At 40.7% G+C, this 24,331-nt stretch overlaps 1 protein-coding gene and 1 long non-coding RNA gene across 2 annotated transcripts; one reads left to right on the top strand and one right to left on the bottom strand.

Annotated features, from left to right (window-relative positions):
- The first annotated feature begins 2,002 nt into the window (after positions 1 to 2,002).
- Positions 2,003 to 5,165, top strand: LOC135567645 (zinc finger protein 271-like). The gene is made up of 2 exons (XM_065014948.1): positions 2,003 to 2,528; positions 4,612 to 5,165. The coding sequence occupies exons 1-2, from the start codon at positions 2,255 to 2,257 to the stop codon at positions 5,163 to 5,165; spliced, it is 828 nt and encodes a 275-aa protein (XP_064871020.1). The 5' UTR covers positions 2,003 to 2,254.
- A 1,666-nt stretch (positions 5,166 to 6,831) lies between these two features.
- On the bottom strand, positions 6,832 to 8,758 carry LOC135567646 (uncharacterized). Its single transcript, XR_010462381.1, has 2 exons — positions 8,515 to 8,758; positions 6,832 to 7,095 (listed from the first exon to the last, which is right to left on the bottom strand). It is a non-coding gene; the product is annotated as an uncharacterized LOC135567646 (long non-coding RNA).
- Positions 8,759 to 24,331: the final 15,573 nt, after the last annotated feature.

Here is a 24,331-nt window from a genome sequence, read left to right as displayed (position 1 = left end):
CATCTATACTAATGTGGCTGTTCTAAATTCTGTGTCTGAGTAATGAACCTATTTTTGACACAATTGGCTGGAAAAGAGCCAATCCTTCAGGAAGCTTTGTTTCCCCATCACTACTTTTCAGCATGTTTTCTGTGAATTAGACTACGGGAGTTTTGTAACATTTTCCACCTTGGCTTACTGTTAGTTGGGTTCTAACTGGTCTCCGGTAGTTGGTCTCTGCTGACCATAACTGTACTATGCTGGTTCGACTAATAGCTAGTTGGCTAAATAGCTAACGTTAGCTGGCTGGCTAAGATAACTGCATATAGCTAACATTCTTTGATATTTGGTTAGATGGCATTATATATTTCCAAAACTGTGGTTTACTTTAATCACCCAAGTCACGAACGCAAATACTTTTTAACTTACAGTTCTACATTTGAAGTTATTTATGTTGTAGTTGACATCATAGGGAATAGGCTGGTCCTGCATATTACTTCACACCTGACTTTGGCATTCTTCTGAATTCTGATTGGTTTAATGGTTTAAAAAATAGAACTGTGAGGTGTTACTTTGCATTGGAAATTTTAAAATATTGTATTTGATATTTTATAAACAATACAAAACATACAAACAACATCATACAAACATTCACTGCCCAGACCCACTAGAACACACCTCCATCTCCATTAACTCCATCACACCTGCCCAGACCCACTAGAACACACCCCCATTTCCATTAACTCCATCACACCTGCCCAGACCCACTAGAACACACCCCCATCTCCATTAACTCCATCACACCTGCCCAGACCCACTAGAACACACCTCCATCTCCATTAACTACATCAAACCTGCCCAGACCCACTAGAACACAGCCCCGTCTCCAGCGCCCGCATCAGCACCATTTTATTTCTCTCCGTCACTTTCAACTTTTAGATAATAAAGCATTTGACCTTTCTATTGAATTAACAACAGAGGATTGGTTGATTTCCAGGTTTTAAGTATAATATTTAAGATGACTGATTAGAAAAGTATCATCCAACCATCGGGTATCTCACCACACCCTCATATTCCATGTCTTGAAATATGCAGACAGACCTATTTAAATTAAATTTACATTATAACACTGTACTTCTGACAGCCAACTTTCTAACTCCTCCCATAACTTTATGACATTGTAACATTCCCAGAAGGCACTTAAGACATAACTGTCGTTATGCTGTAGAATATGTGAATTTGACATGTCAGTTGGAATAATGATAGATTTCTGGAGGGACCCTTGTCACTACAACCAATCAGTGAGCAGCTTCCCTTCCCCCACATCTCAGGCAGTTCTGTTACTCACAACACTTCCCCTGCTTTCCTCAACAATGGAGAAGCCCACTGAGCTAAAGCCTTGCCATTTTTTTTACAAATAGCCAGCAAATAGGAAATAATTTCATGTTTTACTCGTACCTCAGCCAGCATTGTGAATGGTGTCTGAGACGGTGACATACTAGACCATGGCAGTAAATCTAATACTTAGGTGTTTTTAGTTACACATGAAAGGTCTGTGGTGGTTCTGTGGTTATAAGTTACTGACCTTGAAATACATTTCTGGCCATGCTGGCAGGGTCTGAATCAAACCCAATGTCCACCTGGCACACTGGCAGGGTCTGAATCAAACCCAATGTCCACCTGGCACACCTGGCACACCCTGGCAGACCAGGGTGAATCAAACCCAATGTCCACCTGGCACATGGTCTGAATCATTAAACCTAAATGATCCATTGTTACAAACCAATGTCCACCTGGCACACTGGCAGGGTATGTCCACCTGGCACACTTCATTATATCTGAATCAAACCCAATGTCCACCTGGCACACTGACTTAGGGTCTGAATCAAATCCAATGTCCATATGATGTGTTACACCATGTAGGAGCAGTATAGACCTAGTCTGTTCATTATATACACCATGCGTTTCCTCCCTCCAGACAGCAGATGGCGATAAGTGTCTTTCAGGCGATGTTTCTACTGTGACGTTTAATCTAGTGGACGGAACGCTTCTTCAACAACTGCAGCCACCTCGGTAGCTCGCTAGACAACAACGTCGGAACATTCAAGTTCTTTAGACAATTTCGTGGTTTATTTGCCACTATGATTTAAACATACTTATGTGGAAACAACTAGATACCCCATTTAATTTAATATTTACGTTGTAAGTCAACTTGCTGGCTGGTTAAGTTAGCACTAGTCTAGTCGCTAATACTAACTAGCTATTATTTCCGAACATGAGTTCACTAAGCTACTCTCCTCCTGTTAAAGAAGAGGGGGTCTGCTGGACGGAGAAAGAAGCTCTCGTGAAAGAGGAGGAAGAGGAGGCTGTTACAATACAAAAACAAGTAGAGGGTGAGGCTGTTACCGTGAAAGAAGAAGAGAAAGACGCCTTCAGAGTGGAGGATGAAGACCTTTTTGGAATGAAGGATGAAGAGGGGGAGATTACTGTCACATTAGAGGAGGACGAAGAAGAGAAGACTGGAGATCTGATTAACACCAGAAAATACAGTGAGTACTATCTTGTAAAACAGGGACATTGATCTGATTAACACCAGTAAATACAGTGAGTATTATCTTATAAAACAGGGACACAAACTCTGCAGTTGTTGAAGTAATGTGTGATTTTTAAAAGGCCGTTCTACATTGTTGATGACGTCCTCCAGTGATTAAAAAAAAAACTTTCCTGTTGAAAGTGATATATAAATACAGTAAGAAAAATAGTGTTTTTTAGACAACTGCAAACTTGGAGTGAGTGATGTCATAGTAAGTCCTTCAAGGAGTTGGCTTGATGGGAAGTTGTGATGTCATCCAATAGGTGATGGATCTTCATGTGAATATTCATTATTCTTTTTAAAATCCTTCCTGTTCTGTCAAGTTGGATGTTGATCATTGCTAGAAAGCCATTTTCAAGTTTTGCCATAGACTTTCAAGACGATTTAAGTCCAAACTGTAACTAGGCCACTCAGGAACATTCAATGTCATCTTGGTAAGCTCCTCCAGTGTAGATTTGGCCTTGTAGTTTAAGTTATTTTCCTGTTAGGACAGTTTTTTGTATTCAGATCTCTGAAATGCTCTCTACCTACGTAACATTTAGTGTCTCCTTATATTACGCTGGGAAAACAGTTTTCATGGGCACAGAAATCCTAAATCATTTCAGAGTTTGCAAAATCCAATGGTTCTAACTGAGAGTCACCTTAACTTTATTGACAACACCCAAATCAATACTGTCACTTACGCGGTTCTTCAATAATTACACATCGTTCTTAATAGTGTAGCTGTTTAGCGGCAGGGTAGCCTCGTGGTTAGAGTGATGGACTAGTAACCGAAAGGTTGCAAGTTCAAATCCCTGAGCTGACAAGGTACAAATCTGTCGTTCAGCCCCTGAACAGGCAGTTAACCCACTGTTCCTAGGCCGTCATTGAAAATAAGAATTTGTTCTTAACTGACTTGCCTAGTAAAATAAAGGTAAAAAAATAATAATAATGTTCAGCTGATCCAGGAAATCATTTTCTGAATGACAGTCACATGACAAACATCACGACATACAACAACAACCATAGTGCTTCTTCATTCATTACTCTGGTAAAGACAGTTATGCTCCACGTTGGATCCAACATCCCTAACAAATTCATGTTTATAATGTGTTATTGTCTACTTGATTTACAGTAGGGTCTCGTTAGTCTGTTTGGACACAGAGTTTCTTACCTGTTAATGTGTAGAGAACTGTCCCTTGATGGTCAGTACCACACACAGAGCTATTTTCCTATATTTGTTGTTAGGTGAAGTTATGGGTCCTACAGTAGGTCTATGTTATTGTTGTGGGTCCTAGAGTACACTATGTGTGTCATGCAACAACAACCAAAGTGCTTCTTCATTCATTACATAGGTCTATGTTATTGTTAGGTGAAGTTATGGGCCAATTTGGCAAACAACCCTGATTGTCAGGCTGATGGAAAAGCCAAAGAGCACTTTACTGGTTGAAGTGTTTTTTAAGTACAAAGAGGTTGATTTGCGATGACGACACAAACATTATATTAAGCAGGACGTTCAAACGAGCCTTACAATTTTAATCCAAAGTAGTGTGAAATGCTCTCATAAGCAACCTGGAAATGGAGGTTGCTCCCCTGAGTTTTCCCCATTCACATTCAGAATACATTGTGAAAAAACAAAATCTTTGCTCACAATTTTTGCTCCAGGCAGATATACTTCATCCAAAACTATTTGGTTTCCTCATTAGGGGGATGAGTTTCTACCACCAAATTGTATGTGCATCGCCCTCGTGTCGCAATTTTAGCAAACACAGAAAGGTGCCTATTTTGTAGACCAAAAGTCGTCTGGCACACTTCTAAGGATTTCAACAACTTTAATAACTTATTTCTAGCCTACAATCATCGATGTTACTACTAATGTGAAAACAAGACAAAATAGGACTATTCTTGCTCATTTTAAGACCATTGTCAAATAATCATTACATTCATTACAGACAACAATTGTTGTACAACATCATGGCTACGCTGTTGGCATCACCTTTTACAGTGGATTTCCGCTGTTGTGGGCTTTAACCATCTGTCTGACTTTGTTGTTCACACAGGAGAGAGACGGGACTACCGTGGGTCCTCTGGGGAGCCTCAACAACCTCATGACGCTGACGAGGCAGAGAAGAGTCTCTCCACATTAGAACACCCCAAGAAACACCTGCAGAGATCCACAGGGAAGAGAACTCTCTGCTGCTCTGACTGTGGGAAGAGATTCACCTCATCAGGCATTACAATTCATCAGCGAACACACACAGGGGTGAAATCTTATAGCTGTGATCAATGTGGGAAGAGTTTTACTACATCTGGCTCTCTGACGTTACACCAGAGAACACACACAGGAGAGAAACCTTATAGCTGTACTCAATGTGGGAAGAACTCAGCTCAGCAGCCTAATAACACACCAGAGAATTATAGCTGTACTCAATGTGGGAAGAGGTTTACTCAACAATGCAACCTGATATCACACCAGAGAATACACACAGGAGAGAAATCCTATAGCTGTGATGAATGTGGGAAGAGTTTTACTCAACACACTGATTCACAGAGAACACACACAGGAGAGAAAAAGCTGTACTCAATGTGGGAAGAGTTTTACTCAGCTGCCTAATAACACACCAGAGAATACACACAGAGAGAAACCTTATAGCTGTACTCAATGTGGGAAGAGTTTTACTAATCCATCCGGCCTGATATCACACCAGAGAACACACACAGGAGAGAAACCTTATAGCTGTACTCAATGTGGGAAGAGGTTTACTCAACAAAGCAACCTGATATCACACCAGAGAATACACACAGGAGAGAAATCCTATAGCTGTGATGAATGTGGGAAGAGTTTTGCCCAATCTGGAGCACTGACAGTGCACCAGAGAGTACACACAGGAGAGAAACCTTATAGCTGTGGTCAATGTGGGAAGAGTTTTGGTCAATCTGGAGATCTGAGAGTGCACCAGAGAACACACACAGGAGAGAAACCTTATAGCTGTGGTCAATGTGGGAAGAGTTTTGGTCAATCTGGAGATCTGAGAGTGCACCAGAGAACACACACAGGAGAGAGACCTTATAGCTGTGATCAATGTGGGAAGAGTTTTCCCAATCTGGAGCGCTGACAGTGCACCAGAGAATACACACAGGAGAGAAACCTTATAGCTGTAGTCAATGTGGGAACAGTTTTGCTGCATCAAGAACTCTGACTCAACACCAGAGAATACACACAAGAGAGAAATCCTTTGTCTGTGAATAATGTGGGAAGAGTTTTGGTCAATCTGGCCATCTGGTATCACACCAGAGAGCACACACAGGAGAGAGACCTTATAGCTGTGATCAGTGTGCCAAGAGATACTTTAATAAAAATCTCTGATCAAACATCTGATCAAACATCAGAAAATACATACATGAATGAGTTATTTCATGATATCAATGAAAACATGTCACAATGTAGAATGTTTTAACATTGTAGTAGGAGTATTTTAATGACGTCACAATGTAGAACCCTAAACATTTGTCCCCTGTTCTATTGATTTCAACATGATATGGATATTAGCCTCAGGGGAAAATCCAGGCTCTGAAATGGAAGAGTATTATTTAACAAAAAGTGATTAACAAAAAATGGTTTTGTTACACTTACCACGTTCGTGATCCACTTGAATCAAAATGCAACACTTCAAAATGTATCAAGCTGTTTTCTGCAAGTTGTCCTCTAACCAGGAATGTACACATTACTCCCAGATTCAGTGTGGTTTTTGAGCTGTTAGCTTTAACAGGACGTGCAACCCCATCTCTCTCCTCTTCCACAAATGATTTTAGCATGATATCGATGAGTTATAACAAATAAGTGTTGCGTTCCTTTGTTTAGTGACTCCTAAATGTAAATGCATCACTCCAACATGTAGCTGACTGTCTTCTGCAGGTTGTCCTCTAACCAGGGAGGTAAAATATATCTCCCATTTCCATGTGTTTTTTTAGTTGTGTTAGTTTCAACAGCACGTACAACCTAATTTCCCCTCTAATCGATATCAGTGATTTATTGCTTCTTGTCAAAACAACAGTGTTTTTGGTGCTTGTGCAGTTTATAAGGAGCTTGTTTCAAAAATTACAAGAAATATGATTATTGTGGCAGATGTTTGTCTATATAGCACATTTTATGTTTAGGTTTTCAATTTATCCCAAACTGTTTCTGCATATTGGTTATTGATTTGGAGACATTAAAACTGTGTTTTGACATTGGGGATATCACACCTAGCAAAATGTCATTGAAAAGACGTTGAAAATGAGACTGTAACCGAATATTTAATATTTACATTTCATGTAACATTTAGTAATCATAATTATTTATGCAACCAACTGACAATTTTTGGGTACAATTATATTGACGTTGTTGCCCTGCTTTTAAAATATCAGGGTTAATTTTCCAGCCTGCTGAAGGTGTGGTGGAGTGGTAAACACCACCCCCTGCTCTACCAGGGGCTTGAGGTGGTCTCCCACAGCTCTGCTTATGTCATGTTCTGTGGCCTTGCCGTTCCATTTCTTGACTGCCCCTGTAACACAGAAATAAATACATTTAGTCATATTATATAAAACATTAAAAGTAATCGATATGGAGCGTCTATGGCCTCAGTTACACCTGGCACCTAAATGTGACTTCTGTTATCTGATCACTCCAAACTGCATTAGGTTCAGATCTACCAGGATGGGCCTTTGACAGTCTGGATGCAGTCAGGCCACTGAATATAAATAAGCGTGTAGAGCTGCTGTCTGACAAAATCACAATTTTAGTAGTTCATTAAAATAAATAAGGCTTTATGACTGCTGAATACCAACTATCAATCACTTAGATTGTGTAATTTCAGGTAGCGATACATCCTTGGGACGTCCCTAGCCCATTGAAGTTTACATCTAAAATGGTTAAGTTAGGGATTAAGGTTAGGGTTTAGGGTAGGGATGTCCCAAGAATCCCAGATAGCATTGACCATTGTGCATTTGTAACCGATGTGAAATGGCTAGCTAGTTAGCGGGGTGTGCGCTAATAGCGATGTTTCGTGGGAGGCAGTTTATGTGTGCCATTGAGTCCCTGGTTCGAGCCCAGGTAGGGGCGAGGAGAGGGACTGAAGCTATACTGTCACACATTCTTCAGTCTCTTTTACGTAGCAGGTGTAAATGAAACACAGACAAGACAAGTAGGCGCTCAGGTCATTATGGTCATTGTAGTTAAAAAAAAATAGCATCTAATTATGTGTAACTGTATGTGGGGTTGTTAGAGAAGAATGTGATTGTCAGCCCTAACAATCCATTCTAGCATCTCATCAGGCTCTGAAAAAGTCTTCATTGATGACGTGTTCTTTCTATTCCAGGGGACAGCAGAGGAACTTCATCAATTCCAGCAGTGTTGAAATCAGTTATCTTATGCTGTGCATGGAACCAGTTACCCGAACGATACTTTTCTCATCAATCATCTTAAATACCATACTTAAAAACTGGCTACCTATGATGTTAACTACAACAGAAATAAAAATGTATAACTTTAAATTAAACCAATCCACTCATGACTTGAGTGATTAAAGTAAACCAACGTTTTGGAAATCATGCCATCTAACCAATCAAAGAATGTTAGACAGTTATCAACAGCTAACGTTAGCTATTTAGCCAACTAGCTATTAGCCTAAACAGCATAACCAACCAGCACGGTTATGGTCAGCAGAGACCAACTACCGGAGACCAATTATAACCCACGGGAGTGGGAAAGCCAAGGTGGAAAAAGTTACAAAACTCTCGTAGTCGAATTCACAGAAAACATGCTGAAAAGCTGAAAAGTAGTGATGGGGAAACAAAGCTTCCTGAAGCATTGGCTCTTTCCAGATAATTGTTTAAATTTTTTTTTTTTTTTTAAGTTCATTACTCAAGGCTTTGAGCGACACAGAATTTAGAACAGCCACATTTTGAAAGATGACGTCCCCCACCGTAGCAGCGTAGCCTTCATGTCTTCTACGAAACCACGGGCCTTGATCGAGAGCATCAAGTCTATGCTGCATTGTGGGTAAACGGTGACTGGCTGACTGATTTATAAATAATAATGAGTAGTTATTTATGATGCAAGGTGATTTGTAAATGAGTCAGCAGCCACCTGCACTGTCGGCTGCAATGTCGAACGAGCCCAAATTAATCAACACCAAACCAATCAGGTGTTCGACGAAATTATTCTTCAGACGTCATTGATCACGTGGTGCTGATAAAGGGACACTGCTTTGAATTATACCGCTTAGCGACTTCAGTACATGCCTCATAGCTCCAGTCTCAAACTTAACCCCGTTCCTGATGATGAAGAAGAGGTGGTCTGCCTGCTGGATGGAGAAAGACGCTCTCGTGGAAGAGGAGGAGGCTGTTACAATACAAAAACAAGTAGAGGTTGAGGCTGTTACCGTGAAAGAAGAAGAGAAAGACGTCTCAGTTAAAGAAGAGGAAGACTCGTTCATAGTCAAAGAGGGGGACGGCGACGTTTCAGTGAAAGAAGAAGAAGAGGAGGGGGAGGTGACTGTCACATCGGAAAATGAAGAAGAGGAGGAAACTGGATATCAGGGCCCGGTTTCCCAAGCGCATCTTAAGGCGTCCGATGGTTCTAACGATGAACGGGCCCTGATTAACACGAGTAAGTACTGTCTTAAAAACAGAGGCACAAACTCTGCAATTGTTGAACTGATGTGTGGTGTTAAAGGGTACATTTGAAATTGCTACATCCATATTTTGACTTTTCAATTATTTATTTATAGGCATTGATTCTTGAAGAATATAACACATGCCTCATGAGCTTAGTTCAACTGTTGTACCCCATCAGAACCCCAAATAAGCTTTTTTTACTCCAATGTTTAGAAACAATGTAAATCAACACTGTATAGCCTCAACATGGTTAAAACTATACTGTTGATATCATGGATGTTCAGTCCTTGCATCCATAGGTCTGTCAATAAATTTGAGAGTAGTTACATTTCTCCAGCCCCATCCATCTTATTACCAAAATAGTGGCGTAATTACAGCTTTGTTATTGGTTGAACTGCAGATTGGTTGATTGAATGTTGTGTGGCTTTTTTAAAGGGGCCACCTAGTTTTTCAACAAACAAAATGGCTGCCCAGGGACCTGAGCTGTGTTAGAATACTCATACTAACCGTACTATTTGTGATGTTAATTGAGTATATAGTTTCCTTATTATAGTATGATGTAGTTAGTATGCCAAAAGTTCCCGGATGTCGTACTAAATTCACCAAAATACGAAATATACACGCAGTACCTTACGGCCCATAATGCAATTCTTCAGGAAATGGGTGTGACTTCACATCGATTTCAGAGTTGAAGAAAATGGAGGAAAATATTCAGCCAAAGTCCAACGAGAGCGGATACAAATGAACTGCTTTAAAAACCTGTTGGTACTAGGGGGCAGTATTTTCATTTTTGGAAAAATAACGTTCCCAAATTAAACGGGATATTTTGTCAGGACAAGATGCTAGAATATGCATATAATTGACAGCTTAGGATAGAACACACACTAAAGTTTCCAAAACTGTTAAAAATATTGTCTGAGTATAACAGAACTGATGTTACGGGCGAAAGCCTGAGAAAAATCCAATCCGGTAGTGACTCATCTTTTGAAAGCCCTGCGTTCCGATGCGTCCCTATTGAGCTGTGAATGCCCTATCAACCAGATTACGCTTTCTACGTATTCCTCAAGGTGTCTACAGCATTGTGACGTAGTTTTACGCATTTATGTTGAAAAATACCTGTAGGCGGCTTCATTGCGCAAGTGGTCACCTGATGCTCCCTGAGAAATTCTTGCGTAAAATACAGAGGTAGCCATTATTCCAATTGCTTCTACTGAGAAACCAATTGTCCCGGTTGATATATTATCGAATAGATATTTGAAAAACACATTGAGGATTGATTATAAACAATGTTTGCCATGTTTCTGTCGATATTATGAAGCTAATTTGGAATATTTTTCGGCGTTGTCGTGACCAATTTCCGGTCGATTTCTCAGCCAAACGTGAAGAACAAACGGAGCTATTTCGCCTACAAAAATAATCTTTTGGGAAAAAATGAACTTTGGCTATCTACCTGGGAGTCTCGTGAATGAAAACATCCGAAGTTCATCAAAGGTAAACGATTTAATTGGATTGCTTTTCTGATTTTTGTGACAAGGTTGCCTGCTGCTAGCTACCTAACGTTAGTTGGCTACTTATACATCAAACTTGCCAGTATAGTAACTATATTCTAACTAACTACCCCATGTTTATTGACTTGATTAGAGAGCAGAATAACTGATGGATTTAATAACGCTCAACACCCATTGAATATGGCCGGTGTCAGTAAACATCTGCAAAAAAGCTCAAATTAATTTGTTGCCAGCAGCACAGTTAGTAACCAACACTCTGGATAACATGAAAACAGCCTAACCAGCTCTGCTAGGGCAAGTAAAATGGTAAGAGTGAGGTTTTCTCTGATTTGTCTAGCAAGCTGTCCAACGTTAGCCAGTTAGCTTGGGTGCTTTACTGTCATTGTGAGGTCAGAACGCTTGGATCGACCCTACTCCTCAGCCATATAGTATTAGTTTACAAACAGTGGTGTTATACGAGCTTATGTTTTGGTTTCTGGTGGGGTAATACGGCTGAAACATTTGAGGCACATGTAAGTTATATTCTTCAAGAATCAATGTTTATATAGTAAATGGGTCTTTCTATAACTGCCAGTGTAGATTTCCTGTAGGTGTCAAATTGGTAGAGCTGTTAAGTCATTTCAAATCACTTCATGGCTACAGACACTCACGTGTTACGGGTCGGTAGTCATTTAGACAGATTACCTTAGTGTTCTTGTACACAGGGACTATGGTGTTCTGCTTGAAGCATATTGGTATTAGACTCAGACAGGGGATGAAAATGTCAGTAAAGACCCTTGCCAGTTGGTCAGCGCATGCTTGGAGTACACATCCTGGTAATCTGTCTGGCCCTGTGGTCTTGTGAATGTTAACCTGTTTAAAGGTCTTACTCACATCGGCTGCGGGGAGGGTGATCACAAAGTCGTCTGGAACAGCTGATGCTGTCATGCATGGTTCAGTGTTACTTTCCTCGAAGCGAGCATAGAAGTAATGTTGCTCGTCTGGTAGGCTCGTGTCACTAGGCAGCTATCGGCTGTGCTTCCCTTTGTAGTTTGCAATCATTTGCAAGCCCTGCCACATCCGACGGATGGTTGGAGCTGATGTTCAAGGGGTATATCAATCTCCCCAGGGTAGCAGTAATACATTGAGATATTTGTCCACAAGGGGATACCCCTCCCATAGGTGGCTCATTTTTGGGATTCATTGCTGATTGCTACCTGTAGCTCACTATGAAGTGTCTATTGATACAGGTAAAGGGCCCTGTTGGAGATTGGTGGTTGGTAGCCGAGTCGAGGGAACAAGCAGGGTTGGACACAGCCATGTTATTATCCCACACAGTCTCTGTGGTTCATATGAACCCCGTTCCTGGGAATTAGATTTGATTACAAATCGTCCCAGTCTGTTACCACAGAAGGGGGTCCGTTTGTCCCATTTCCAGCTAGGTTACGAGGTGCTTTGTCATTTCCAGAGTCAGTTTATTTTGGTACTGTCCATATGTAGCTTGTTTTGGTCACAGAATGGCTGAATAAGTGCAACATTTTACCTGGAGCTAACTATGCAGAGCATAGGACATATTGAATGACTAGCTTCCCTCCAGGTCTGAGGGCACACGCTCTCCAGTAGGCTTAAATTAAACATACGGAAAATAGGAGTGGCAATATAGTCCGCTATTATCCTCATTAATTTTCCATCTAGATTGTCAGACCCTGGTGGCTTATCATTGTTGATAGACAACAATAATTTTTTCACCTCTTCCACACGGACTTTACGGAATTCTAAATTACAATGTTTGTCTTTCATAATTTGTTCAGATATACTTGGAAGTGTAGTGTCAGCATTCGCTGCTGGTATATCATGCCTAAGTTTGCTAATCTTGCCAATGAAAAAAATCAGAAAAGTAGTGGGCTTTGATGAATGAGCCATCCGATTCAGTTAATGATGGAGCAGAGTTTGCCTTTTTTCCCAAAATTGTATGTAAGGTTCTCAAAAGCTTTTTACTATTATTCTTTGTCATTTGTCTTTGTCGTTTTTCTTCTTTTTATTCAGTTTAGTCACATGATTTCTCAATTTGCAGGACGGTTGCCAATCGGTTGTACAGCCAGACTTATTTGCCATTCCTTTTGCCTCATCCTTCTCAACCATACCATTTTTCAATTCCTCATCATTCCACTGGGATTGAACAGCTTTTACAGTCATTTTCTTAATGGGTTCATGCTTATTAGTAACTGGAATAAGCAATTTCATAAATGTGTGCAGCTTCTGGTTGCTCCTCATTACACACCACAGAGCAGCAAATATTCTTTACATCATCAACATAGGAATCACCTGTTTTTATTAAATCATTGAGACACACAAATAACTCGAGGGAACCAGAGATCAAAATAGCCTAACCATAAGATGGAAACTCTTCCTCCTCCTGCTGCTGCTGGCCTTAAATTCTGACGTTATGCTCCTGAAGTTTTCAGTAATAGACTACAACAGCAGTCGGCAACCTTTTTCCATTTGGAGTGCAAATTTATCTGACCATTTCTACTGATCTGGTGCCAGTTATGATTTTCATATTCACATTTTACTGGAACAATTTAATTTATAATCGTATCTCAAAATCATTGTCTGTGACTAATCTATATTCTATATAAATAGAAATAAACATTATTTAGATTTATATAATGTTTTATTGCCATTGCCAACTATGTAAAAATAGCCTACCTAAAGCCAACAAATAAAAACATCTAGAAAATATCCAGATAAAAATAAATCACATTGGCTGAGCATGGCCTGTCTACATAGTTGATACACTGTTTAAAGTTCTATCACCTAGGTCTGTCTGAAACAACATGATAGCAACATTGTATAAAATATTCTGGGCTCTCAGTTTCCCGCACCAGTGAGTTTGGGACAGACACAGCTGTAGGCTATTTGTGAAAGGGATAAGAAGTAATCAGGTATTGTATGACATTTCCGCTGGATCAGAGCATTACATTTTTTCCCTTTCATGTCGAGTGGTTATCAAGAGTGAGAGCTGGAAATATGTTACTCTAATCAATAGTTCTTTAAAGTATTTGTAAGACTTTGTTTACTTGCTGTTTGTGGTGAAGAAAAAATTACTTTGAGAAGCTCCAAGTCATTAGTGGTGGTGCGTAAATACTATCAGACATCCCCAAATAGGTGCATCGCTCTCTGCATCGCTCTCTGCCCTCTGTTTGTTAAAACGCAATTTGGTTGCAGAAACTCCTCCATGCTAATACGGAAACCGCTAGTTATACCATAGACCTACTGTAGGACCCATAACGTCACCTAACAACAACATAGACTTATATATTGGAGACCAAAAGTTGTCTGGCACACTGCTTAGGATTTCAACAACTTTAAAAACGTATTTCTTGCATACAATCGTCGATGTTACTACTAATGGGAAAACAAGACAAAAAATGACTGTTGTTCACTTGACTGTCTTAAGACAAATGTCAAATAATTCACATTCATTAGACATTGTTTGTACAACATAATGGCTACGCTGTTGGCATCACCTTTTTACAGTGTATTTTTGCTGTTGTGAGCCTTACACCAACTGTCTGACTTTTTGTTCACACAGGAGAGAGACCTGACTATCGTGGATCCTCTGGGGGGCCTCAACAACCTCATGATGCTGACAGGGCAGAGAAGAGTCTCTCAAATCAAAACACCTCAAGAAACACCAGCAGAGACCCACAGGGAAGAAATCTCATTGCTGCTCTGACTGTGGGAAAGGTTGCATATCTTCATCAAAACTTAAAATACACCAGAGAACACACACAGGAGAGAAGCCTTATAGCTGTGATCAATGTGGGAGGAGTTTTACTACATCTAGTGGTCTGATAGTACACCAGAGAACACACACAGGAGAGCAACCTTATAGCTGTGGTCAATGTGGGAGGAGTTTTACTACATCTAGCATTCTGACATTACACCAGAGAGAAACCTTACAGCTGTGATCAGGAGAGAAGCCTTATAGCTGTGATCTGAGCCAGCTGACCTCACACCAGAGAACACACACAGGAGAGAAGCCTTATAGCTGTGATCAATGTGGAAGAGTTTTTCCTACATCTAGCCAGCTGACTCACACCAGAGAACACACACAGGAGAGAAACCTTTTAGCTGTGATCAATGTGACAAGAGATACTCTGATAAAAGATCTCTGATCAAACATCAGAAAATACATACATGAAGAAGTTGTTTCATGATATCACTGAAATAATGTCACAATGTAAAATGTTTTAACATTGTAGTAGGAGTATTTTAATGATGTCACAATGTAGAATGTTTTAACATTGTAGTAGAGTATTTTAATGATGTCACAATGTAGAATGTTTTAACATTGTAGTAGGAGTATTTTAATATGTCACAATGTGAATTTTAACATTGTAGTAGGAGTGTTTTAATGATGTTCTACCTTATTGTTTACCCTGTTCAATTGATTGCAGCATGATATGGATATTAACCTCAGGGAGAAATCCAGGCTCTGAATTAAGAGTATTATTTAACAAAAAGTGACTAACAAAAAAAAAGAGCTGTGTTCCACTTACTGTGTTGGTGACTCACTTTAATCAACATGCAGCACTTCAAAATGTAGTGAGCTGTTTTCTTCAAGTGGAAGAAAAATGCATGTAATATGATAATTGTTGCAGATGTGATGTGTGTGTGTATATATATACACACATGAAAACAGTATAATAAATTGGTCTATAATCAATTTTATTAACAATCTGACATCACTCCAGTATTTCTTGACAACATTCAAATTCTAATTGTCTTTATTCCATACTGGGCAGTCAAATGTTTGCGTTTAGTCAGTGAGTTGCCATGGATCACAATTTATTTTGACTGCACGTTTTTCCTGTATTGGAGATTTAGTTTTGTTTGGGCTCGTTCCAAGGGGACGAGAGTTCTAGAAGCTAGTGAGTTTTAGGATTCTATAGAAAGAAAAATGAGAAAAGATACGATTGTATATTATTATTTAGAAATGCGTGTTTTTTTTTCTTTTTAATTGTTGATAGCCAGTAGACACTGTTTATATTGGAGAAGGTGAAGCATTGTAGTTGATTATAATGTAAAATGGGAGTTGTTTTCTGGTGGTGAGCAAACTTGTCCAACACAAATATAGGATAGTGGTGGTGGAATGACAGATTTGTTATTGTTTGAACTGCAGATTGCTGGGTTGTGTGGGTTTTTAAACCGCAACAAAATGGCTGCCCAGAGGCTTGGTTTGGTTAACTGCTGAGGGATGGGGGAAGGAGAAGTGTTTCCACTCTCACATTCTTAGAGAAGGATATTGTAGCAACTGTAACCCAACACCCAGTGACCTCATCAAGAAGTTCAGAAATCTTGGCGTAACATTTCTAAGGTGTTGGCTTGACAGTGCTGGACCCAGGTTTGAGTTCAGCCCAGGGCTATCCCCTGAATTCACTACACTATGAATACAAGGACTGGCCATCCATGAGGTCAAAATTATTTTTTTAAACAGATTTTGAGGCTACATAGTATGTTCTATAATTGCCAGTGTAGATTTCCTGTGAGGGCAAATTATTAGAGCTGTTGATAAGTCATTTTCAGCCATTTTTGTTCATGCCCTTACATTAAAGGCAAGACATACCTAGATTCAATTACATTCATGAATTGGTTTGAAACCTTTGTTTTGGTGCCTTGACGGATTTGTAAAATATGGTTTGTCAATGAATCACTATTTTTTTAAATTATTTAAATGTAACCTTTATTTAACTAGGCAAATCAGTTAAGAACAAAATCTTATTTACAATGACTCTTACCGTGGACGACGCTGGGACAATTGTGCGCCCCCCTATGGGACTCCCAATCACGGCCGGTTATGATACAGCCTGGATTTGATCCACGGTCAACCAAGAGTCATCTGTAATTTCTATCAATCGCCCCACTTGTTTATAAAATCTATATGTACTGAACATATGATGCTTTAAAGCACGCTGTTTGATGAAATAAATAAGACACACTAGTGACTAGAGGGAGGCAGTCGTCAATATAATCTGACTAGGAGGGAGCCAGTCGACACAACCTGACTATTGACACAACCTGACTAGGAGGGAGCCGGTTATCGACACAACCTGACTAGGAGGGAGCAAACTTGACACAACCTGACTAGGAGGGAGCCGGTCGACGACACAACCTGACTAGGAGAGGAGCCGGTGGAATGACACAACCTGACTAGGAGGGAGCTTGGACGACACAACCTTGACTGACACAACCTGACTAGGAGGGAGCCGGTGTTTCGACACAACCTGACTAGGAGGGAGCTATTGTACACAACCTGACTAGGAGGGAGCCGGTCGTCGACACAACCTGACTAGGAGGGACCCGGTCTTGGCGACACAACCTGACTAGGAGGGAGCCGGTCGTCGACACAACCTGACTAGGAGGGAGCCGGTCGTCGACACAACCTGACTAGGAGGGAGCCACTACACTATGTCGACACAACCTGACTAGGAGGGAGCCGGTCGTCGACACAACCTGACTAGGAGGGAGCCGGTCACACACAACCTGACTAGGAGGGAGCCGGTCGTCAACACAATTTTTTTATTTTATTTATTTTACTTGGCAAGCAGTTAAGAACACATTCATATTTTCAATGATGGCTTAGGAACAGTGGGTTAACTGCCTTGTTCAGGGGCAGGACGAACGATTTGTACCTTGTCAAGGGAACCGATCTTGCAACCTAAGGGTTTAGTATCCTGTTACCCTCTTCCTGTCAAACCAGAAGATGTAAGCATTGCAGAGGAGGATTGTCCAGTGGGGTATATATGTGGGGCATGCTTTCCGGTCCTCTGGCAGTCTCTATGGGGGTGCCACAGGGTTCAATTCTCAGGGCCGACTCTTTTCTCTGTATATATCAATGATGTTGCTCTTGCTGCGGGCGATTCCCTGATCCACCTCTACGCAGACGACACCATTCTATTTACTTCCGGCCCGTCCTTGGACACTGTGCTATCTAACCTCCAAACGAGCTTCAATGCATACAACACTCCTTCCATGGCCTCCAACTGCTCTTAAACGCTAGTAAAACCAAATGCATGCTTTTCAACCGTTCGCTGCCTGCACCCGCACGCCTGACTAGCATCACCACCCTGGATGGTTCCGACCTTGAATATGTGGACATCTATAAGTACCTAGGTGTCTGGCTAGACTGTAAACTCTCCTTCCAGACTCATATACATTTACATTACATTTAAGTCATTTAGCAGACGCTCTTATCCAGAGCGACTTACAAATTGGTGCATTCACCTTATGACATCCAGTGGAACAGCCACTTTACAATAGTGCATCTAAATCTTTTAAGGGGGGTGAGAAGGATTACTTTATCCTATCCTAGGTATTCCTTAAAGAGGTGGGGTTTCAGGTGTCTCCGGAAGGTGGTGATTGACTCCGCTGTCCTGGCGTCGTGAGGGAGTTTGTTCCACCATTGGGGGCCAGAGCAGCGAACAGTTTTGACTGGGCTGAGCGGGAACTGTACTTCCTCAGTGGAGGGAGGCGAGCAGGCCAGAGGTGGATGAACGCAGTGCCCTTGTTTGGGTGTAGGGTCTGATCAGAGCCTGGAGGTATTTTATTTGCCGTTCCCCTCACAGCTCAGTTAGGCAAGCACCATGGTCTTATTTTCAATGATGGCTTAGGAACTGGAAGCCAGTGGAGGGAGCGGAGGAGCGATTTGTACCTGAGAGAACTTGGGAAGGTTGAACACCAGACGGGCTAAGGGTTTGGATGAGTTGTAGGGGTTTAATCTTCACAGGCAAGCCCAGCCAAGAGCGATTGCAGTAATCCAGAGTGGGAGATGACAAGTACCTGGATTAGGACCTGCTGCCGCTTCCTGTGTGGCAGTCTCTATGCGGATGTTGTAGAGCATGAACCTACAGGAACGGGCCACCTCTTTTGTTGTTATATCAAGGGTGTTGTCCAGGATCACGCCAAGGTTCTTAGCGCTCTGGGAGGAGGACACAATGGCAACCGTGATGGCTAAGATCATGGAACGGGCAGTCCTACAACCCGGGAGGAAGAGCAGCTCCGTCTTGCCTAGGTTCAGCAGGTGTGATCTTTTCCACACTGATATGTCTGCCAGACATGCAGAGATGCATTCGCCACCTGGTCATGGAAAGGAGAAGATTAATTGTGAATGTCGTCTGCATAGCATCTATAGGAGAGACCTGAGGTGTCTGAGCCAAGTGACTGTAAACTCTCCTTCCAGAATATCAAACATCTCCAATCGAAAATCAAATCTAGAGTCGGCTTTCTATTCCGCAACAAAGCCTCCTTCACTCACGCCGCCAAACTTACCCTAGTAAAACTGACTATCCTACCGATCCTCGACTTCGGCGATGGCATCTACAAAATTGCTTCCAACACTCTACTCAGCAAACTGGATGCAGTTTATCACAGTGCCATCCGTTTTGTCACTAAAGCACCTTATACCACCCACCACTGCGACCTGTATGCTCTAGTCGGCTGGCCCTCGCTACATATTCGTCGCCAGACCCACTGGCTCCAGGTCATCTACAAGTCCATGCTAGGTAAAGCTCCGCCTTATCTCAGTTCACTGGTCACGATGGCAACACCCACCCGTAACACGCGCTCCAGCAGGTGTATCTCACTGATCATCCCTAAAGCCAACACCTCATTTGGCCGCCTTTCGTTCCAGTTCTCTGCTGCCTGTGACTGGAACGAATTGCAAAAATCGCTGAAGTTGGAGACTTTTATCTCCCTCACCAACTTCAAACATCTGCTATCTGAGCAGCTAACCGATCGCTGCCGCTGTACATAGTCTATCGGTAAATAGCCCACCCATTTTTACCTACCTCATCCCCATACTGTTTTTATTTATTTTATTTTCTGCTCTTTTGCACACCAATATCTCTACCTGTACATGACCATCTGATCATTTATCACTCCAGTGTTAATCTGCAAAATTGTAATTATTCGCCTACCTCCTCATGCCTTCACACAATGTATATAGACTCTCCTTTTTTCTACTGTATTATTGACTTGTTAATTGTTTACTCCATGTGTAACTCTGTGTTGTCTGTTCACACTGCTATGCTTTATCTTGGCCAGGTCGCAGTTGCAAATGAGAACTTGTTCTCAACTAGCCTACCTGGTTAAATAAAGGTGAAATAAAAAAAAAAATGAGGTGAAGCTTGAGTTAGATATCGACCTAGTGTGACCATCCTGGTCCCTCAAGTCAGTGAGTCAACACAGGAAGGAGCAATGAATGGATAGTTAATTTATTTCCAAAGCTGCAATGATGGGACACACACAGTATGGATGAATGATCAGTAGTGACGGGATATAAATACCACTCCCACAGCAATTCTACATTCATCTGCCCTGTAATATACTAACAAAAAAACAGTTGAAATGTCTATCAAAGTCATTGTGATCGTATAGTGGATTTAACAATTCCTACTAATTCCTAATTTACTATAATAAAAATAAAATCAATTGTTTCCATGTGTCTCATATTCACAACATCAGAATAAACTGTCATCCATTTTAGTATCAAAAAATATCAAATTAACATGAAAATTACTCAATGACCCCCTCTGGTGGCGAAGAAGTATAATACACCTAAACTAACAAAACCGGGCTGATAAACTCGCTGGTGTTCATGAGTTTATAAAACATGTACTTTATACATTTGTCATAAATGACCTGCATTGATGAGACACACAGTGTGGATGAATGATCAGTAGTCGACAGGGTAAAAATAGCACTCCTAAAAGAAGATGCATTTTCCAGTTAGATACCAACTTGAAAGAGGGATCTTTAGCATAAAACCCACATGGAAAACAGAGATTTGGCAAATAACATATAAAGAGAGGCTGACTTGACACCAAACCAACAACAGTAGTTACTAAAACATAAATTGCTAATATATGACTTAAAACGTGGATTTAATGATGTAATGTCAATTTTATACATTTCTATCCCAGGACCACTAAATGTTCAAGTTCTCCATAAATCTGCTGTGGATTACCCAGAATCCCACACCTTTATCACACGAGCGGCGCAGCGGTCTAAGGCACTGCATCTCGCTGGAGGCGTCACTACAGACCCTGGTTCAAATCCAGGCTGTATCATAACAGGCCGTGATTGGGAGTCCCTTAGGGCAGAGCACAATTGGCCCAGCATCGTCTCTGGGTCAGGGTTTGGCAGGGGCAGGCTGTCAATGTAAATAAGAATTTCTTCTTAACTGATTTGCCTAGTTAAATAAAGGATAAATATATTTAAGAAATACTGCATTGTGGGTAGTTTGGAAGAGTTCACAAAATAAGTTAATAAATATGTAATAACGCAAAAACATAACTTTTTGTTCTTATAGGTAACCATAACGTGACTACAACTAGCTTACTAAGTCTTTAACCACACTGTATTGTTACACTGGTGAGTAAAAACTCATGCTTCCTACACTTAAAATAAAATCTACATTTTACTCAAATGCGTTACCCACTCCAGTCAGCAGATGCGGTCTGGGAATTTAAAGTTATGCTGCTGGTGTGACGTATAATCTAGTGGACGGAACGCTTCTTTCAACAGCAGCAACAGTTAGTCAGACACCTCGGTAGCTTGCTAGACAAATTAGCCGAACCAATATAGCTCTTTAGACGCTTTAGTGTATATTAGCCACTGTGTTTTAAACCCACTTCTATCGTCTAGTTAGTTATCCGATTTAATTTCATATTTACGGTGTTGTTATTATTAGCGGGCTGGTTAAGTTAGCATTAGCCTAGCTAGCTAACATCCCCGACCATGCTGTCACTAAGCTACTCTCCTTCTAAAAGAGGGGAAAATATCACAGTAAATCAAGGAGTAGGGAGTGGGGCCGTTACTGTGAAAGAAGAGGAGGACGCGTTCAGAGTGAAAGACGAGGAAGATATCACAGTAAAACAAAGTAGGGAGTGGGGCCGTTACTGTGAAAGAAGAGGAGGACGCGTTCAGAGTGAAAGACGAGGAAGATATCACAGTAAAACAAGAAGTAGAGAGTGGGGCCGTTACTGTGAAAGAAGAGGAGGCGCGTTCAGAGTGAAAGAGGAGGATGATGTCACAGTAAAAGGAGAGGAAGATGCAGTTTATGGCGTGAAAGAGGAGGGGAGATGACTGTTACATCGAAAAAAAAGGAGGAAGAAGAGGAGGAACCTGGATATCTGGGCCCGGTTTCCCAAACGCATCTTAAGGCATCCAATGGTTCAAACGAAGAATTTAGCCATAAGATGGTTTTGAGAAACCGTTCCCTGATTAACACAAGTAAGTACTGTCTTAACAACAGAAGCACAAACTCTGCAGTTGAACTGATGTTTGGTGTTAAGGCGGAAATCTGCAATTACATCCATATTTTGGCTTTTCAATTATTTATTTACAGCCATTGATTCTTGAAGAATATAACACATGCCTCATAAGCTGAGTTCAAATGTTGTACCCCATCAGAAACAATGTAAATCAACACTATAGCAGTTAAGAACAAATTCTTATGGTCAATAACGGACTAGGAACAGTGGGTTAATTGCCTGTTCAGGGGCAGAACGACAGATTTGTACCATGTCAGCTCGGGGATGTGAACTTGCAACCGGTTACTAGTCCAACGCTCTAACCACTAGGCTACCCTGCTGCCTCAACATGGTTAAAACTATAATGTTGATATCATGGATGGTCAGTCCTTGCATCCATAGGTCTGTCTGTAGTTACATTTATCCAAACCCATAATAATTTTATTACCAAAATAGTGGTGGAATGACAGATTTGTTATTGTTTGAACTGCAGATTGCTGGGTTGTGTGGGGTTTTTAAACAGCAACAAAATGGCTGCCCAGAGACTTGGTTAACAGCTGAGGGATGGGGGAAGGAGAAGTGTAACCACTCTCAAATTCATAGAGAACGATATTGTAGAAACCTTAACCCAACACCTAGCGACCTCGTCAAGAAGTTCAGACATCTTGGCGTAACAGTTAAAAGGTGTTGACTTGACAGTCGCTGGACCCAGGTTTGAGTTCAGCTCAGGGCCTCTCCCTGAATTCACTACACTATGAATACAAGGACTGGCCATCCATGAGGTCATAATGATAATTTAACCAGTTTTCTAGGCTATATAGTATATTCTAGAATTAATCCATGATGTCATAATGATAGTTTAACCAGGTTTCTAGGATATATAGTATATTCTAGAATTCATCCATGATGTCATAATGATAGTTTAACCAGGTTTCTAGGATATATAGTATATTCTAGAATTCATCCATGATGTCATAATGATAGTTTAACCAGGTTTCTAGGCTATATAGTATATTCTCTCATTTTGTCTGTCACAGTTGAAGTGTACCTATGATGAAAATTACAGGCCTCTCATCTTTTTAAGTGGGAGAACTTGCGCAATTGGTGGCTGACTAAATACTTTTTTGCCCCACAGTATGTCATGCAACAACAACCAAAGTGCTTCTTCGTTCATTACAGGTATATTTGTTGTTAGGTGAAGTTGTGGGCCAATATGGATAACAGTGTACAAACCCTCATTGTCAGGTTGATTGGAAAACCAAAAAGCATTTTACTGGTTGAAGTGTTTTTTTTTTGATTTTGATGATGACACAAACATTATATTAAGCAGGACATTCAATCGATCCTTACAATTAAACCCAAAGTAGTGTGAAATGCTCTCATAAGCAACCTGGAAATGGAGGTTACTTCCCTGAGTTTTCCCCATTCACATTCAGAATACATTGTGAAAAACGAAAATCTTTGCTCACCATTTTGCTCCTGGCAGATATACTACATCCATAACTAGTGGTTTGCTCATTGGCAGATATACTACATCCATAACTAGTGGTTTCCTCATTACCAGATATACTACATCCATAACTAGTGGTTTCCTCATTACCAGATATACTACATCCATAACTAGTGGTTTCCTCATTACCAGATATACTACATCCATAACTAGTGGTTTCCTCATTACCAGTACATCCATAACTAGTGGTTGACTTTGCCAGATATACTACATCCATAAATGCTCATTACCAGATATACTACATCCATAACTAGTGGCTCATTACAGATATACTACAGATAGCAGATATACTACATCCATAACTAGTGGTTCATTACCAGATATACTACATCCATAACTAGTGGTTTCCTCATTACCAGATATACTACATCCATAACTAGTGGTTTCCTCATTACCAATATACGTAGATACATCCATAACTAGTGGTTTCCTCATTACCAGATATACTACATCCATAACTAGTGGTTTCTCATTCCAGATATAGGTCCATAACTAGTGGTTTCCTCATTACCAGATATTTAAATAACTAGTGGTTTTATACCTGCAGATATACTACATCCATTAGCTGGGCAGAGTACTTTCAGATTTTATACTACATCCATAACTAGTGGTTTCCTCATTGCAGATATACTACATCCATAACTAGTGGTTTCTCATTACCAGATATACTACATCCATAACTAGTGGTTTCTCTTACGTTCAGATAAACATCCATAACTTGGTTAGATATACTACATCCATTGGATCAGATATACTACATCCATAACTAGTGGTTTCAGATATACTACATCCATAACTAGTGGTTTCC

Source organism: Oncorhynchus nerka, unplaced genomic scaffold, assembly GCF_034236695.1.
Source record: "Oncorhynchus nerka isolate Pitt River unplaced genomic scaffold, Oner_Uvic_2.0 unplaced_scaffold_1894, whole genome shotgun sequence".
Taxonomy (NCBI): Eukaryota; Metazoa; Chordata; class Actinopteri; order Salmoniformes; family Salmonidae; genus Oncorhynchus; species Oncorhynchus nerka.
Note: the sequence above shows the minus strand (reverse complement) of the source record. Positions and strands in the feature narration are given on the sequence as shown.

Bases quoted from the DNA above. Each gene is read 5' to 3' on its own strand.
- LOC135567645 (XM_065014948.1), top strand. From the start codon at position 2,255: ATGAGTTCACTAAGCTACTCTCCTCCTGTTAAAGAAGAGGGGGTCTGC. The intron at 2,529-4,611 runs GTGAGTACTATC...TTGTTCACACAG, and splicing joins GATTAACACCAGAAAATACA to GAGAGAGACGGGACTACCGT.